This window comes from Colletotrichum fioriniae (assembly GCF_027942845.1).
Source record: "Colletotrichum fioriniae strain IMI 355084 chromosome Unknown scaffold_8, whole genome shotgun sequence".
NCBI lineage: Eukaryota > Fungi > Ascomycota > Sordariomycetes > Glomerellales > Glomerellaceae > Colletotrichum > Colletotrichum fioriniae.
In genome coordinates, this window is record NW_027076844.1 from 838,576 (window position 1) to 854,743 (window position 16,168).

Below are 16,168 nucleotides of genomic sequence, written 5' to 3' on the forward strand. Positions count from 1 at the left end.
CTTCCACGCGAGGCTGTCGCAACCTTCCGACCTTCTCATCACATCCACGACGACAACGACGACGCCCGATCGCAAGAGATCGATTTTTCCTAGTTGCGACTTTTTGGCTTGAGACTATGCCACAGGCGCCTCTCTCTTTCGTCTGACCTCTAGTCTCGTTCGTTGGCAACCTCCTCGACCGACAAACGATTCTTCGTCCGCTGCGCGTTTCCACGTCCAACACCCTTGCCGATCAGCTTCGCCAGTGGCTTCGAATCTCTGTCCTCCTCACGAAATAACATGTCTTGAGTCCCGGATTAGGTCCGAGGAGACAGAAAAAATGGTCAACAGCCAGGGGACCGTCCAGAACGGTCCACCCAATGGTGGCTATATGCAGCCGCAAGCTGCAGAACAACGTCCGATGGCGCGACCGTTTACGCTGTCTGAGGCCCTGCCTTACTCTCCTCAAACCTCCGTCATCCCCTTCACCTCAGGTTGGTGGCTGTCTTTGTTTGTATTTGATATCGCTCGTCTAATTGACTTGGTTTAGATCTCATCCCCGATCCGACACTTGGCTCTGGCTCGCTTGCTTCGAGCATCTCGCAAATATTCAGCAGTCAGGAATTCGACAGTCTAAATAAGGAAGCAACAGGACAAAATCACAACCATGGGATGAAGCATCTGAAATATGCGGTTGATCACGTCCTCCACGACTTGAAGCCCAATCAACGGACCTACTTGTGGGTTGAGCCTCTCCCCGAGCCGATTATTGTCTAACATTTGTGTTTTGCAGCAAGTTCAAGACTGTCCCCAGAGCGAACCCGAACATGGCGAATAGTCCAGCTGGATCATTCCAGAGTCTGAGTGCTGGTCTCTCCCCGGTGGCGAAGATGGTGTTCGATAGGGCTCCCACATTCGTCAAGCCTCCGGGAACAACGAGTACTGCCTCAGCCGCCGCCAACGGCCAGCTTGCTCAACAGCCACAGCCGCAACCTCCATCGACACCCAAATCCGCCTTGCCGCCGCCGAAGCGTCCATCAGCGAGCTCAGAAACCCATCATGGAAACAACTTCCGCTTCGAAGTCGCGATTCCGTCCAAGAAATTCGATCCTAGCGCATATGTAGAGATCCCCGACCAACGCGCTCCACAGCCAGCTACCGTCAACCCATCCGACGTCACGAGAGTTGTCACCCCGACCCAGATTGCTCTGAAGCAGCTGACGCCTACACAACTCCAGCCCGCGGCGGTACCAGTCCCTGCACAGCCTATCCCCGTTCAACCAACCCCTACGCAGCCTTTGACGCCCTCCACTACACAAGGACCACCAGCAGCGGCTGAAGCTCAGAAGACGAAGTTTGCAATAGAGTTGCCTCGCGCTCCGGGATTCAACAAGGATGAATATCTTGAGATGGCGGCTCCAGACTCTCCTGATGAGCCAACGGGCTTGTCCATGCGAAGACAGGACGGTGCTTATCAAAGCCGGCAGGATGATATCAGCACCAACCTCAACCAGAAGCAACGGGCGGAAGCAGCACTCCAGGACCTTGAGCGACTAATCAAGAGCGTACTCGATGCCACTAGACATGTGCTCGGGAACGAACCCGGTTACGAACAGGTCGCTACCCTGAACCCCGACAATGAAGCTGTCTTGACGGGGGCCACGCAGCAAAAACTGCAGACTGCCATCCAGAAGTCCATCGAGTTAGGCAGTTACGGCGATGCGCCCATCGAAGAACTTCAGTACGTTCAGAAGCTGAGCGAGCCGGGCCTGGCGCATACCCTCAATATCGATTATCGAATCGAGGAATCTTGGGGCGAGTCCGAAGTCTCCAGCTGGCTGAATCAGCTTCCAGAAATTGAGATGGGCCTGAAGACTGCGCGCACATGTCTACGCATAATGTGCGGTGGCAGAGAAGAGAAGCAGATCTATTCCGAGGAGATTATTCAAAAGTCGACAGATGTCTTCAAGGGAGTTGTTGAGGGTATCGTCATCCCCGTGGTCGAGATGAGGGGCAACGGCCCGACATCTGCGCTATTCAAGCTGTTACAGCCTCACAAAAAGGCGATTGGCCCGATTCTCACGAACTGCCAGAAGCTGTTCGCGCTGCTCGCCAAACTTGTCACAAGCATAGAGCTTTCAGACACTGCTCTTGGGATGCTAGAATTCGCCGCATCGAGTCTGCTTTTCGTTGACAATGCCTACCTCGAGAAAGACTCTGTTGTTGGTGTACAGCGATTTGATGGCATTCGCTTGGTTGCAATGGAGATGCTTTGTCAGATTTTCCTCGCCAAACCCGACCAGCGCCGTGGCATCTTTGACGACATCCTCACATCGTTGGAAAAGCTTCCGGTTGGAAAGCAAAGTGCTCGCCAATTTCGCCTATCTAATGGCGGAAGCATCCAGCCCGTATCGGCGCTCATCATGCGTCTCGTCCAGGCCAGCTCTGGCAAGGTTGATGAGAAGGGCACGCGGAGTCGCCTAGCCATGATGCAAGAAGAAGATCCGGATGAGGATGAGTTGGCCCAGCCTATCAAGCAGACGGTGGCTGCCACCGTCAAGTCGGAGGATGCAGGTGCCTCACAACATGTGCTCGCCCTGGAGGAGCTCAAGGCTGTGGCATTACCTTTGACTGAAGGCTCGACACACAACGCAAATTACGTGGTCAACTTCATGGTCAACCGAGCTTTAAAGTCTACAAAGTCTGGCGACACTCCATACCGCAATCTCCTCGACCTCTTCGTTGAAGACTTTACGGAATGTCTCGACTCACCTGACTGGCCCTCCGCTGAGCTCATTCTCCGACAGATGACCTTCTATATGATGAAGCTTTGGGAGGGAGATAGGACCGCCGCGCCTGCCAAGAACATGGCCCTCGAGCTTCTCGGCGTCATGAGTGCCGCAGTCTCCAAACTCCGCTCACATGTTCGCAAGGTCACTTATTCCATGGATGGAAGCGATTCCAACGAGTTGTCGCGGTACCTGTCTGAGCTGGCAACCTCTGCGCTGGAGCAGAAAAGTCGAATCGAGCATGATGTGTCATGGTCAGGACCATTCCGAACAACTCTCGAACACCTTCAGCAACGGTGTGGCGATGACCCTCATTTACAAGGCGCAATCTCCTTCCTGATTGCAGATTGGGCCCAGAGGATCTTCTCCGGTTATGATGCATTGCAAGAGACCAGCGACTCGCTGAACCACGAGTTTGGACGACTTGCCTTCCGCCTCAGGATGATGATTGAGGATCGTCGATGGCTTTCCAATGAATATACTTTCAAAGACGTCAACAACAACCATGCAAAGTTGGCATACTCCATCATCCTTCTCCGGTCACCATTCTGCGAACACTTCAGAGCAATGCTCAACGTTCTGCTCAATGCCATGGCTAGTGATCAGGCCACCGTCCGCAGCAAGAGTCTAAAGAGTATCAACCAGCTCTTAGAGACAGATCCGGCCATTCTAGACGGAGACTCCGTGGTGGTTCATCTGATCATCAACTGCTCAAGTGATTCGTCCCCGCAGGTACGCGACTCTGCGATTGGCTTAATGGGCAAGTGCATTGGCCTACGTCCGAGACTCGAAGACAAGATGGCGGAAAGAATCATTGAGAGATTTATCGACTCTGGCATTGGTGTGAGGAAGAGAGCAATGAAACTGGCCAAAGACATTTACCTTCGCAACCAAAGCCGAGAGATTCGCAGCTCTATTGCCAATGGCTTGCTTCATCGTGTGCAGGACCCTGACGAAGGCGTTCGAGAGCTTGCTCGTCAGATGATTGAGGAGGTCTGGTTCGCTCCATTTTACCAAGTTGACGACACAGCAGCCTTCAAAACATCCCTTACCGACCACGTCGCTCTCATGATTCAGACAGTTAAATCTGGCAATGTTGGCGCAGTGCTCGATAAGGTTCTTCAGTCCATCCTGGGCGGCCAGAACAAATCCCATAACGGCCCCTTCGGTGTCAGCATGAAGCTGGTTGAGAAGATGTTCGAGCTTATCGACAGTCTTGATTCCGACGATCCTAATATCCCTTCTGGAAGAGATGCGTTGCAAGTACTGCAAATCTTCGCCAAGGCAGACCCCAAGCTTTTCACTTTCGAAGAGATCAGGCTGCTAAAACCCCATCTCGCTAGCATCAGTGGTGCCGATGACCTAGCCGTCTTCAAAGCCGTCACAATTATCTATCGCCAGATCTTGCCGCAACTATCTGCAAAGTATGCTGACTTCCTTCGGGAAGTGAGAGAACAGCTTCAAAACTCTGTTGGCAGACTCAACAAGAACCTTCTGGATGATGTCGTCGCATGTCTATGGATCATTGCAACTCTCTTGGACAATCGCGATAAGCTAGCCCATCTAGGTGCTTCTAGTTTGCGCGGAGTTGCCAGCATGCGCAACACACAGATGGACGCCACCAAGCTCATGAAGTTTGCCAGATATTCGATCATTGTCGGAATGGTCGGCAAGCATTGCGATTTGGACTCTGAGCTTGCTGTCTTCCTCAAGATTTTCCCCAAGTACTCGGGCAAATCTGTAGCAAAGCTCATGGTCGACAACCTGTCTCCCTGGGCAGATGCCTCACAGCCTATGGAGGCCCGGAAGCACGCCCTCGACGCCATCGGCCTCATTTGCCAGGCACATCCCCGAAACTACGTTTCACCGAACGTGTACACCAAGTTCCAACAAGTTTTCGAAGCCAAGGTTCCGGCACTCGAGAGTACCATTCTCCGATCTTTCAAGGAATTTCTCCTCACCGAAGAAAAACGGTCAGAGGCTGCTACTGCTGCCGCTGCTGCCGGCGCCGACAGTGACAAGAAGCGCGAGCTGACAGTTATGGGTGGAACAAGCTTCGACGATGTGGCGAGTGCAACTACCCAACGCTTCCTCAAGGAGGTCACTCGTATCGCTCTGTCGTCGCAAGATGAGCACGCATTCCTCGCAGTAGAGGTACTTGGCAGCATTAATCGGCAAGGTCTTGTGCATCCCAAAGAAACAGGTGTGACTTTGATCACCCTCGAAACGTCATCGATGACCAAGATATCCGAGGTCGCGTTCATGGAACATCGGGCGCTTCACGAGAAACACGAGACGGTCATTGAACGCGAGTATGCCAGAGCCATACAAGCAGCCTATGAATACCAGCGGGATATCGTGGGTGATACTCGTGGCGCAACGACGAACCCTTTCCAGTCCAAGCTTCATCTTCTAATGGAGGTGCTGAAAGTGAGCAAGTCAAAGAACCGACAAAAGTTTCTAGAGAAACTTGTCGGCCAAGTCGATTTCGACTCTTCGAAGCTCGATGTCTCGAAGCAATTGCCTGCGCATGTCGAATTCTCCCGCTTCATGATCGAGAACCTTGCATTCTTCGACTATGTAACCGTCGGAGAGGTGCTGGTCACGGTACATGCGATGGAAAAGATGTTTTCATCAACCGGTTCCAGCATGGCGCACGTCATTGAGTCCGAAATCTTCAATATGCGCATGGACCTCGATAAGCCAGAGGACCCTCAGGCCAATGGCGAGCTGCCGCCGCCGCAACCTGAACTCAATATCTCTCCCAAAAGGCTTCGCCAGCTCACTTCCGGTTCGATCATTCTTCTATGTCTTTGGGAGGCAAGAACCTATCTTCGGCGTCTATACGGCTTGGGAAGTAAACGAGAGACCAAGACCAAGATGGCAGCAAAAGACCTCAGCAAAGCACCTACAAAGGTGCAGGGTGTCACTGGAGACAAGTTCTGGGAGGAGGTCAACTCGCATATGAACGGCCTCGCAACTCAGGAAACAACTCTGCAGAAGTGCAAGGCTTTCGTTGAACTAATGAACGTCGACAAGGAGTTCAAGGTTGTCGATGAGGACGATATGGACGGCGAAGAAGCCGAAACTCCTAGTGAGGGTGAAGATGATGGTCTCACCGGCGACGGAAGAGGCCGGAAGCGTAAAGGTGGCGCACTTGCTGGTAGCCGCAAGAAACGCGCGCGCTCCACCTCCCGACCGAGACCTCGCGGACGACCTCGCAAAAACCCGGTGGAGGTTGTCGAGGACGATGCAGATGGCGACTTTGACGACATGGACTTTGCCTGAGTGCCCATACACATCATCACCGCGTCACTGAACGTAGCTATGCTTTTCATCGATCAATACGGATGCGACCACTGCTATAGATGATGGGTAGCAACGAGCATGATTTACCCACCCATTTTACATGTACATCATCTTCGATTCGCACACATATAACGGCATCAAGGGGTTTGGGAGGAGTCGCATGAAGAACGGCAAGACATTTACAGGTCGAGGCATGTTGCAAATTCTTTTGGTCTTGCCGTTCGTTCCACCACATTTGAGAAGGTGTTTGGCCTACCTCGGGAGGTATGAGGAGGGGAGGCCGGGTAACTACAAAAAATCAGGGGCGTTTACTTTTTTGGTCTTGACGATGAGCGGGAAACGAGAAAAAAGAAATGCGGGAGGCTTATGGGGAAAGATGTGTCTCTATGCGTCCCGTCCTCTTTGAATGGCGGGCGATTCTGGGGGTGGGTACCCAAGCCTATGTTTACCACTCGATTTTCTTTTTATGCCGCCTTTTTTGCTATAAGATGATACCTCCCTTTCTTTCCCCCGCCTAGTCAGATTGCGAGGGATTGCAAGTTACTTGAGATACAAAGTCAATAAATACCAACCCACAAGGTCGACCATATCACATAAGTCATGGTGAATGATGTGGGCCTTCGTTACGATTGTGGTTCAGAGATGAAAACTTGAGCCATCATCAATGGCAAGAGGCCACGCTTACCTAGGTAGCTTACGCCATGCCTCTGATCTCACAATGACTTTCGATTCACGTATGTGCTGAGGACTTGCCAGGAAAGGGATCCCATTTCCCTATTCATTCGTATACGCTCCTAGCTACCTGGGTAAGGTACCTTGACCTTGGATGAAATTTGAAAACTCCCCTGGCGTGACTCCTCGTCATGCCTGTTCCCTTCGCTCTAAACAAAATGGTAAAAGAGCCATCCGTCTAAGACCTATGCCTTCCTAAACGCCAGACGGCAACCCGAGTGTTGTCCGTTCCTTCCTATGCCGCTTATGCCTCCTCCGCATCATCGCACCCTGCCACGCCGGTGCAGGTGCCTTTCTCGAGAAGCTACCGTGGCTTACTCGCTCGGGGTATCAACTCAGTTTATGTGTCTTTCTGCGAACCAAGGAAATTTGTGGTGGTTGGTGGTGATACATGGACTAGCAGACGAATCTTGTCTGCTAGATGTCATAACATCATGAACGCTGCAAATTGCAGCTTGTTGTTGGTAGTTGCAGGAATCCTGCTTTGGTTTGGTACGATTCAGTCTTGCTCGCTTGGGTCAACAGCCTCGAGCCAGACTCGAACAGCCTCTTTGAGAGTGCTCTCGCGGTCTCTATCTACCCCGTGGACGGTAGCATCAGGCGTGTCATGGTCTCGTTCCCCAATGACATCGCGAATGATCTCATCGAGGGCGGACAAGACAACCGTCTTACATTGGTCTCGAGGCACTTCTTGCGATGGGACCGGCATGCGGGTGGTGTGACGAGAATCCACGGAGACCGATGCTTCGCTATTGCTGCGATCTCGTCGCTTGCTCGTTGACCGGGACGAGTTTGACGAGCTCTGTTTGCTCACTTCGTTGCTCTGCGCAATGACTCTCTCGACAGCGTCAATAAGCACCTCATCTAGGCTTGCAATCGGCTCTTCGATAAACTCATCGTCCAGCTGCGTCTCGTAGGGAAGAATAGACGGCGTCATAGGAGCATTGCCATAGGTACTCGAACCCGCAGATCCGAGAGGTGCTGACCTATCTGTGAATGGCTTCGGTCGAATCAGTCGGCGGTATCGAATTCGCTTAATCGTATGCGTCGTCGTGTCTGCAATTAGAGCGCTGCTAACGTCAACCCATCGATCGGCGGGCTGCTCGGCAGAGTAGAAGGGTTGAGTGATGAACGGGGTCGGCTCAGCGCGCATGGACCTCTTGATGTCTTCCATGAGGGTATCCTGAGGAGGAACCGCCTGAAGGATGAAATCTTGATGATAACGCTGGAGGAAACCGGCAACGTTCATCGGCGAATCGCCGTCAATAGTTATGCGGGAAAACTGCTCGAAGCCCTCCAAGCCATTGCCAATGCCCGGCGTAGACAGATAGCCGCTGCTAGACGGTGAACTGACCGCCGTTTCGAAAGAGGTGATGTAGTCGGGGAAGGGGATATCAACGTCTATGACCCCGTCCTCCGCGTTGATTGACGTTTTGACTGGAGAACGAAAGTCGCCGCTGGGATCAGGAACTCTCTCAGGGAACGGAACCCTCTCAGGAGCATCGTCGACAGCCTGGTCATCAAAACCTCGCGGGGTTGTAGGCCCGTTTCCATTGCTTTCGGTCTTGTGAATACGATCGTCTGTTCGGCGGTACCCTTCGGGCCCGACTTCCCTAACCATTTCTGCCAACCTATCCCGACGCCCTCCCGGTGCTGATTTGGTGGGGGATGTAGGATTGCTGCTGTAGGGTTGGCTAGGAGTGGTCAAGCCTGTCGAATCCCTCCTCTTTCCGTTCCACAGCGTGCTAATAACACTACCCCAACGCGAGCCCGACATGCGAGAATCTGTACTCGCCGAGCTGACGTGTCCCGAACTTTCACCACGCTTCAGTGTCCGTTTGAGGTCGTCAGCGGCAACACTGCCACTGCTACCAGGTCTTAGACTTCGTCGGGTCTCGAATCTTTGGGCGGTTGCAAAGTGTGGGATCGTCGTCTCTGGGGTGATTGTGGTCGTCGTTGCTGCACTACTTTTCCGACTGACCTGGTCGTTTCCAGGGATGGGCAAATTTGATCGGATTGAGGCAGCGTCCGAAACGCGCCTCTCATGATGGCTCTCCATACTCAAGTGCGCAAGCTGAGGTGGAACACCGGAGGCTCGTGTACTTTGGCTGACAGTACGTGAATGCGAGACTCTTCTTGGCCCTGTTCGTCGGTTGATCTTGCGCCGCAATGATTCTTCGCGAAGAATTGGAATAATCAGAGAAGGTGGTGATTGGGAGAAAGCGCCAAAAGAGGTTGAAGTACTCGGTCGGTGAGCCCTGGTGGAAGAAAGGTGCTGGTGAGACGGCAAGAAGGCAGAAAGAAGGAAGATGAGACGTCTTGCCATCATCTTGTCTGACGAGATGATGATGGTTCGTGCAGGGAGCGATAGATCATCCTCTCCTTTGGCCTTTTGTTGCTGATAATGCTTTCGGCGGTACCATGCCGGGCTCATTGCGTTTAGCCAGTCGGTGTGCGTGGCAAGAAAGCCAGTCAAGAGGTTGAAGAAAAAGAAGCCATGTTCTTTCTCGCCAGCCTTTCTTGCCATCCACCTAGCTTCGTCCCGCCAAATACCCCATCTCCCCTGCGCTGTTATGACCCGTTGGGCGCTCAAGCCCGTCACCACTCGAATCCTAGCAGCATCGGCCTCTTGCATAATCGTGTTATCGTTCTGTAAGCAGTGAAGCTGCAGGGCTATGACTTTTGCGTTAGTCTTGGGAGGCTTGACAAAGTGAGGCTCGTCGCTTCTTCTTCCACCCATGGATGGACCTCTGCTGGCGTACGAAGACACCGAAGGAGGATATGGATCCGGCGAAGAGATGTCAGCCTGCTTTAGCAGCACACCAAGTGTAGTGGCAACTACCCCTTGAAGGTGCGTCAAAGTTCGCATAATGATGTCCCAGTGCTGGGTGACAGTATCCATCCTGTCGTCAACATCTGTTGAGCAACTAGAATCCATGGAGTCAATAGGGAAGTTAGATCCAGACATGTTCCATCCTGAACGGCGGGCCGAGCTCATGGAGGACGGGAAGGAGTCCTGCTCTGTATAGGAGCTGGCACCACGATAAGTCGACCTGATGGTGGAGGGAGGTACCATCTGCGCAGAACTGGGTGGAAGCTGGACCACCAACACAACTGCATACATTGGTGTCCGCTTTTGTTTGGGCTGCAACTTCTTCTTCTTGGGGGCATTTGCGTCTTCGGCGGACTGCGGGAAAGGGAAGCCGGTGTTGTGATCTGAAAATCGGCTCAACGGCGTATCGCTCTGTGCCTCGTCATCGCTAGGGAGGAGTACAGGGAATAATCGGGTAATGAGAATCTTCCTCCTCTCGGGAAGACTCCGTGTATTTGGTGCAGACGACGTGAAGGATTGTTGCGGTTGCAGAGGCGAAACGTTGTCCGATGTGTAAGACTGTGCTAGCCTGCTGGACCGCACGCTGGACCGACCTATAGAGCTGCGGCCGTCACCAAGATAGGAGCCGCCATATTCAGGGCGGTTTTCGGTAGGGACGATATGGACCTTTGTTGAAGTGCCCTTGTAGGCCATTAATTCTGAATTTCCAAATACGGAGCCTGCAAAGGCATGGATCTCGTCGGCGTACTCTCTTCGTGCACGCTGGAGGTCCGTCTCAGCTTGAGATTGAGTTCGGCCTTGCATTGAGGCCCTGCGATCGAACGCTCCTTGGCGGGGTTGGGGGCTGTCCGGCTGAATCACCAGAGGCCGCGATGACTGGTTCAGACTGCTCTTTCGCGGCGAAGTTGGGCCTCTATACGAGTCCTGCACAGTTCCCATACCAGTTGGCGGACGGTCTCCCGTGGTCATGGAAGGCGGCTTGGGAGGAGCTGGATGGCTGTCGAAAAGCAGCTGCGCTGGGAAGGAGGCAACGGCATCTTGCATGATGAGCATGCGGACATGGCGTGTGTCAAGGTCGACGTCCCCGTCGTAGTCAAAGGCACCTGCGAGGGAAGCCATGGGAAGACCGGAGCCCAAGGGAAAGAGGTTCTCATTTGGGTGCTGATACAAGGCATCGGTATCGGGAAACAAGAGGTTCCGGGTATGGATATCCTCCTGCCTGGATTCAAGAGACATGGGAGCCTCATTGTGAGTGATGTTGTTGTTGTTGTAGTTGTGATTTGACTGTGATGAGGCAGAAGCACCTGGAGCACTCAGCGTGCCCAGGTTGAAGAGCTTCCCTAACATCGTGGGTGAGATGTCTGGGAAACTATCCAAGGATGATGGACTGCTGAACTCTTGTCGATTAGAAATTTGGGGAGTGTGCCATTTTTCAGCGAAGCACACGATTTTGATAGATCAGATGGAAAAGCATTGCTTCTGACAGAAATTCCATGTGATTGAGGGTGAGCAACGCGATGAACCGTGATGGTGGAGGGTGAGGCTCAATCGAAAGTCGGCATATGGTGGTTAGAGGCGGGCTGAGACCAACAGAGTTGAGGGGTGCACAGGAGTTGGAGAGGTCCAGGTAGCCGGAGACCGAAGTTTAATGACGATGAGTCGACGGCGTTCGTTCAAGGTTGGGCAAATCGGAGGTGGCTCAAGTGTTGCGGTGCAGGTTCTCTGTGTCTGTGAGACGCACGCACGCGAGCAGAATTGGAGTCTTCTTTTTTCCTTTTGGGCGGCTGCCGTTCCGGTTTGGATTGCGGGGATGAGGGTTGTAAAAGGTCGCGAGAGGAACCCTACGTCGAAGTCGCGGGCGGGGGAGCGAGCGCGTTCGGGCGGGCGTTGATGGTTGTTGAGGAATGCTGGCACGATGGGGGGTAAGTTGGCGGCGCAAAGGCACGATAGAAAGTCGGGATGTGATAAAAGTTGACTCGAAGGCGGAAGGAGAAGTGTGTGTGTGTGAGAGGCAGTTGAATGTGACGCAGTCAGAGAGAACCAGATGGTCGGGACAAAGGCGGCAGCGATTGCAGTGGCGGATCAAGATGAGCCGGGGGGGTTGGTTTGAGAGTTCGGTATCTGGGGTGAGCGATGCCGACTGCAGGTAGTCTCGTACTTTGGCGAAGAGCAACGAAGGCGACAGAAGTGATCTGTAATATTCGTTGAATGGATACTGGTATCCGTCGAGCGCGGGGCAAAGAGGTTGTGTTGTGGCAACAGTTGGGTGTTGCAGTGAGTGAATGCAGTTGAGGTGAAGTGCGGGAGCGAGGACGGTGGTGTTGAATATTTGGATTGGACGGAATAGTGTCGGGATTGTCGTCGTGGAAGTCGGAAAGTGGACGAGGTCGGTATGAAGTAATGCGAAGGAAGGGTTGTGTACTTGTGGACTTGTGGTAATTAGTGGTGGAGGATTGGCAGTGTCGGAGGTGGGCGGAATGTCGATTTCAGTTGTGTGGTGTCCGACGTGGTAAAGAGAGAGGGCGGGTTTAGCTTGGCGGGGATTAGTTGATGTGTCGAGGACGGGAAAACCTGGTCAACAGGCAGAAGAAACGAAGACAGGGCCGCAAGCTGCAGGTGCAAGCGGTACGTCGAGAGGATGGAAGGGATAGGCCGAGGGCGGGTGAAGTGCGAATTGCTCCGTTATGGTGGTGGTGGTGGTGGTGGTGGTATTGGTTGTTGGTAGGTACTTGGATGATGGTGGTGAGGGCGGCGAGGATGAGGGTGCGGGAGACGGTGGTAAGGTTTTCGGAATCTCAGCGTCGGTACCTCACGGCAGAGAGATTGACATGAACATGGACATGGCCCGGGAAGGGGGTGTACGGTCAGGTCAATGGTGCTGCGTCCATGGTGTTTGTGAGAAGGGACTCGAGCGTTGACGGTGATGATGATGGTGTTTTGGTATGTAGGGAGAAGATGCATAAGCACAAGCAACAAGAGAGAGGAGGAGAGAGTAAGGTAAGAGCAGAGCAGTAGCTGTAATTGCGGGCACATGGCACTGGGCAGGCAGAGGGACGGAAGTGCCGCAATCGTGGGTGGAGCGGCAGCTGTGGGGTACGTACTCGTTGGAGTATCAAGTCTCCCGTCTCTTCTTCCATCTCTCGCTCTCTTTCTCTACTAATACTCCGTACCGCCGCCGTAAGGTACCTCAAGTCTAGTGTTCCGTACTGTACAGTCTGTACTGCAGTCTGCAAGTGAGAGGAACCTGGTCTTCACGGTTCATCCCCGATGCCCGCTCCACGCCACGCTCACGACGCCCACAACGACGGCCCAACGACTGGGACCTTTTGAGGTGGATTATCTTTGGGTAGTGGAGCTGGAATGGAGCACTGGATCGTGCTCTTTGGTAGCCTAGGCCTAGCCCTGCAACTGGTAATAGCATCTGGATTACTACGCAGTGGGTAACCGTACCTTATGTAAGTGGACGATACTTCAAGGTTTGGGTCAAGTAAGGTATCTATTAGAATACGTACTCGTTGTTGATGACCTGATCTCATTCCTTCCGCCTCGTCGTCACTTCCCTCGCTACCTTTCTTTCCAGTAGTATCTCGGTCTTTCCATCCTTGACTCTTGACTTCTGACTTCCTTCCCTCCCATCTCAGCTACCATGAGGTATTCTTCGGAGAAACTTGGAAAGAGGCATGTAAGTAATGTGGCACGGCTGGTACGTACTCGTACTTAGGTACCTTAGCTCGCTCGCACATCCCGAGAATACCTCACTTTAGGTGGTGGAGGTAAGGTACCTGGCCTTGCCCTTCTTGTGTACCTTAGCTCGAGGCACATTTTGAACGGCGAGATGATGCATGTCTGACTTCTGACTCTGTCAGGCTTGGTCAGCGGCTATGGCAACGGCAACGGCAACGGCAACGGCAACAGTAACGGCAACGGCAGAGGCGGCGGCAGCCACATCATCTCAAGTCTTCCCGCCAAACCTCATGGTGCATTGCTTAGGTGTCGTTGGACGTCTTGAAGATCCCTCTCTCTTTCCGCCTCCATCTCGCAGTGTCTTTCCCCGAGAGCTGATACGGGCAGCGGCAGCAAGGCATAGCAACATGGGAGGGCTGCCTGTAGTCTAAGATACATGTAGGTAGGGGGGGGCCAAAAGAGGATGCCCTGCCGCCTGCCGACGCTGTGTAATTGGGCTTTCGATGTATCTCCAAAAATGCGGTGAACAAAACAGCCCTTGCTCTGCCGTGCATCGACTGCATTAAAACCCGCCCACTGCCACACTGCGTCCACACTGCATCCAGGACTATCCGAGGTACGTATCTTTTATATCGGTACTGCGTAGGCCACTTGCGCGTGTTGCCTCGTCCGCTACTGCATCTCTGCTCTAGCGCCGCGTCTACATACTTGACGTCTCTCTCTCGCTCTCTGCCCCTCTAAAAATGGGTAGCATCTGAGCAACACGGTGGACTCGGGAGGCGAATTAGAAAAAGATGATGCTTCCTGATTGGAATAAGAGAATGTCAGAAGTCGTATCACGGGGTCGTGAAAGAGAGCGTGAGAACAGAGCAGATTTAAAGTTGAGAATCAAAACAAAAGACGAAAAGAAGAAAAAGGAAAAAAAAGAAGGCAAACGTGTAACAAGCCGGGGTAGACCCAGTAGAGGAGTAGTCCCCTTAGGTAATGTCTTAACCGACTTGTCCAAATCAGTGAATCTCAACTTCTCAAGTCTCCTGCAATTAATTCCCTAGACTCAAATGTAGAAGCTACACTAGGTAGGTAGCTCGATCACTCTGGACAATAGCGGGGTAATTAGCCTCCATTTGACACTCGCACCCCATGTTCCCATGTTTTGTCACTTGAGGACCCTGAATTTGGGGCGAACTGGTGTCTCGTGATCTCTCTTCCCTCACTTCCCCATCTTCTACTATTGTTCTCCTCTCTTGTTATTACACTCATCCCTAGGATACCACGATACCTCACCATACCGATTCTAGGTGTCCAAAACAACAACAGGCGGTGACCAACACAACACACATAAGTGGCAAGGTGCCTTATCCATGTTGTTGCTCTATGCTGTTTTATCGTGCCAAGTACCATGACCTCAAGATACAGGTGACGGGTTGTACAGTATAGGTGCCGTCCCGTTCAAATGGTAAATTGCATCGAGCATCCCTGGTCACGGTTGGTCTAAAAGCCCCAAACATCTTCAGCCGTGTCTGCCGTCATCCAATCCGCTGCCTTCTAATTCCGTCCCCAGGCGACCCCTTCCTTCCTTCCTCCGAGTTTCCATCGTCTCTGCGACTTCTTCTCTTGTCCGTAGTGTACGGCAATACGCAGTAGTACGTACCGTTCAGGAAGTTTCCAATATCCCATGTCGAATTTCTCTTTCTCTTGCGCACCAGTCTTTTCCTCTCTGCCTCGTTAGCCCTGTCTGTTTTCATCGGCTACCCCTTGCATGAATCCCACCTCGAGGTTTCACTTTCGTCAATGACTGCCTTGCAACAAGAGCATCATTGGCGACCCTGCTCTCCAAGACGACGACGACGACAACCGCAGTTACTGCTGACCGTAACTCCCCGAACCAGCATCGGCATTCATCTGCTCCTGGCTCAAGTTTATCCCGCAAGGCCTCAACGCTGGTGTCAATCAACTTGGATCATGTTGGGCTATTCTCGCTTCGCTTGTCATTCTCTTGCGCCCGTCGTCTTGTCCGTGCCTCTTCCCCCGGTCATTTGAGGCCACCTAGGGGGCATTCATCATCTTGTCCCATGGCACAGCCCAACTTCAAACAAACACAACCAAGTTCAACTTCACTTGGGCACCGACTACGTCAAAGAGATGGAGTCCTTGCGATACCTCGTCTCACAAACTCCGTACGACTGTCAGAGTTGGTAGAAACAGGACATAGAGTCTTACCTGCAACCCCAGGTCACTCCACGAATGCATGCCAGCACGCACTCGTCAACGTCTCGTTCTCGGAGCCGACCCCGACGGACCTTGTTGCTCATCCTCCCCCAATCTCTGCGCTCACGCCTCTCCGGCAACAAGGCGGAAATCTTCTGCCCGCCTGTCACTTCCCTACACTACCAATACCCACCACGAGCAGCCAACGAGACCTAGCATACCCCTGCTGCGCCGATAGATATTCCCCAAATTACATCAGTCGCTGGCAAAAGGGTCCTGTTCCCGACTAATGACTGTTCGTCTTGTCCTCGTCTGCCCGCCACCGCCCCATTCATCACTCGCTGTCACTCCAGCTCAACAGTTGCCCTCTCCAACCTCGCCGTGGCCAGCCCCTCCAAGGCCACAGGAAACAAAGTTCACGGGTCAGAACAATCCAGAAATTGAGGGGCACGAGGGGAAAGCGATGCAAGTCAACGCCGACCATGTTGCTGTTCGACATGACTGCAGCGTGGAGCAGCACCGCAAGTCCCAGACAGAGGTGGAATACCGTCGTGCTAGTTGACAATGGCTCGGTCTAGGGTGGACGACCGAGCGTCTGGCCGATAAGAAACACTCGCCAGGTTACACTGACAGC

General features: G+C 53.0%; 2 protein-coding genes across 2 annotated transcripts; one reads left to right on the top strand and one right to left on the bottom strand.

Annotated features, from left to right (window-relative positions):
- Positions 1 to 319: 319 nt before the first annotated feature.
- Positions 320 to 6,056, top strand: SCC2 (Sister chromatid cohesion protein 2; the record flags this gene model as incomplete). Its single annotated transcript, XM_053196154.2, has 3 exons — positions 320 to 473; positions 530 to 719; positions 773 to 6,056. 3 exons carry the CDS (start codon positions 320 to 322, stop codon positions 6,054 to 6,056), a joined length of 5,628 nt encoding a protein of 1,875 aa, XP_053046273.1.
- Positions 6,057 to 7,308: 1,252 nt separating this feature from the next.
- N0V96_007039 (uncharacterized protein) lies at positions 7,309 to 10,989 on the bottom strand (the record flags this gene model as incomplete). Its single annotated transcript, XM_053196155.1, has 1 exon — positions 7,309 to 10,989. One exon carries the CDS (start codon positions 10,987 to 10,989, stop codon positions 7,309 to 7,311), a length of 3,681 nt encoding a protein of 1,226 aa, XP_053046274.1.
- Positions 10,990 to 16,168: the final 5,179 nt, after the last annotated feature.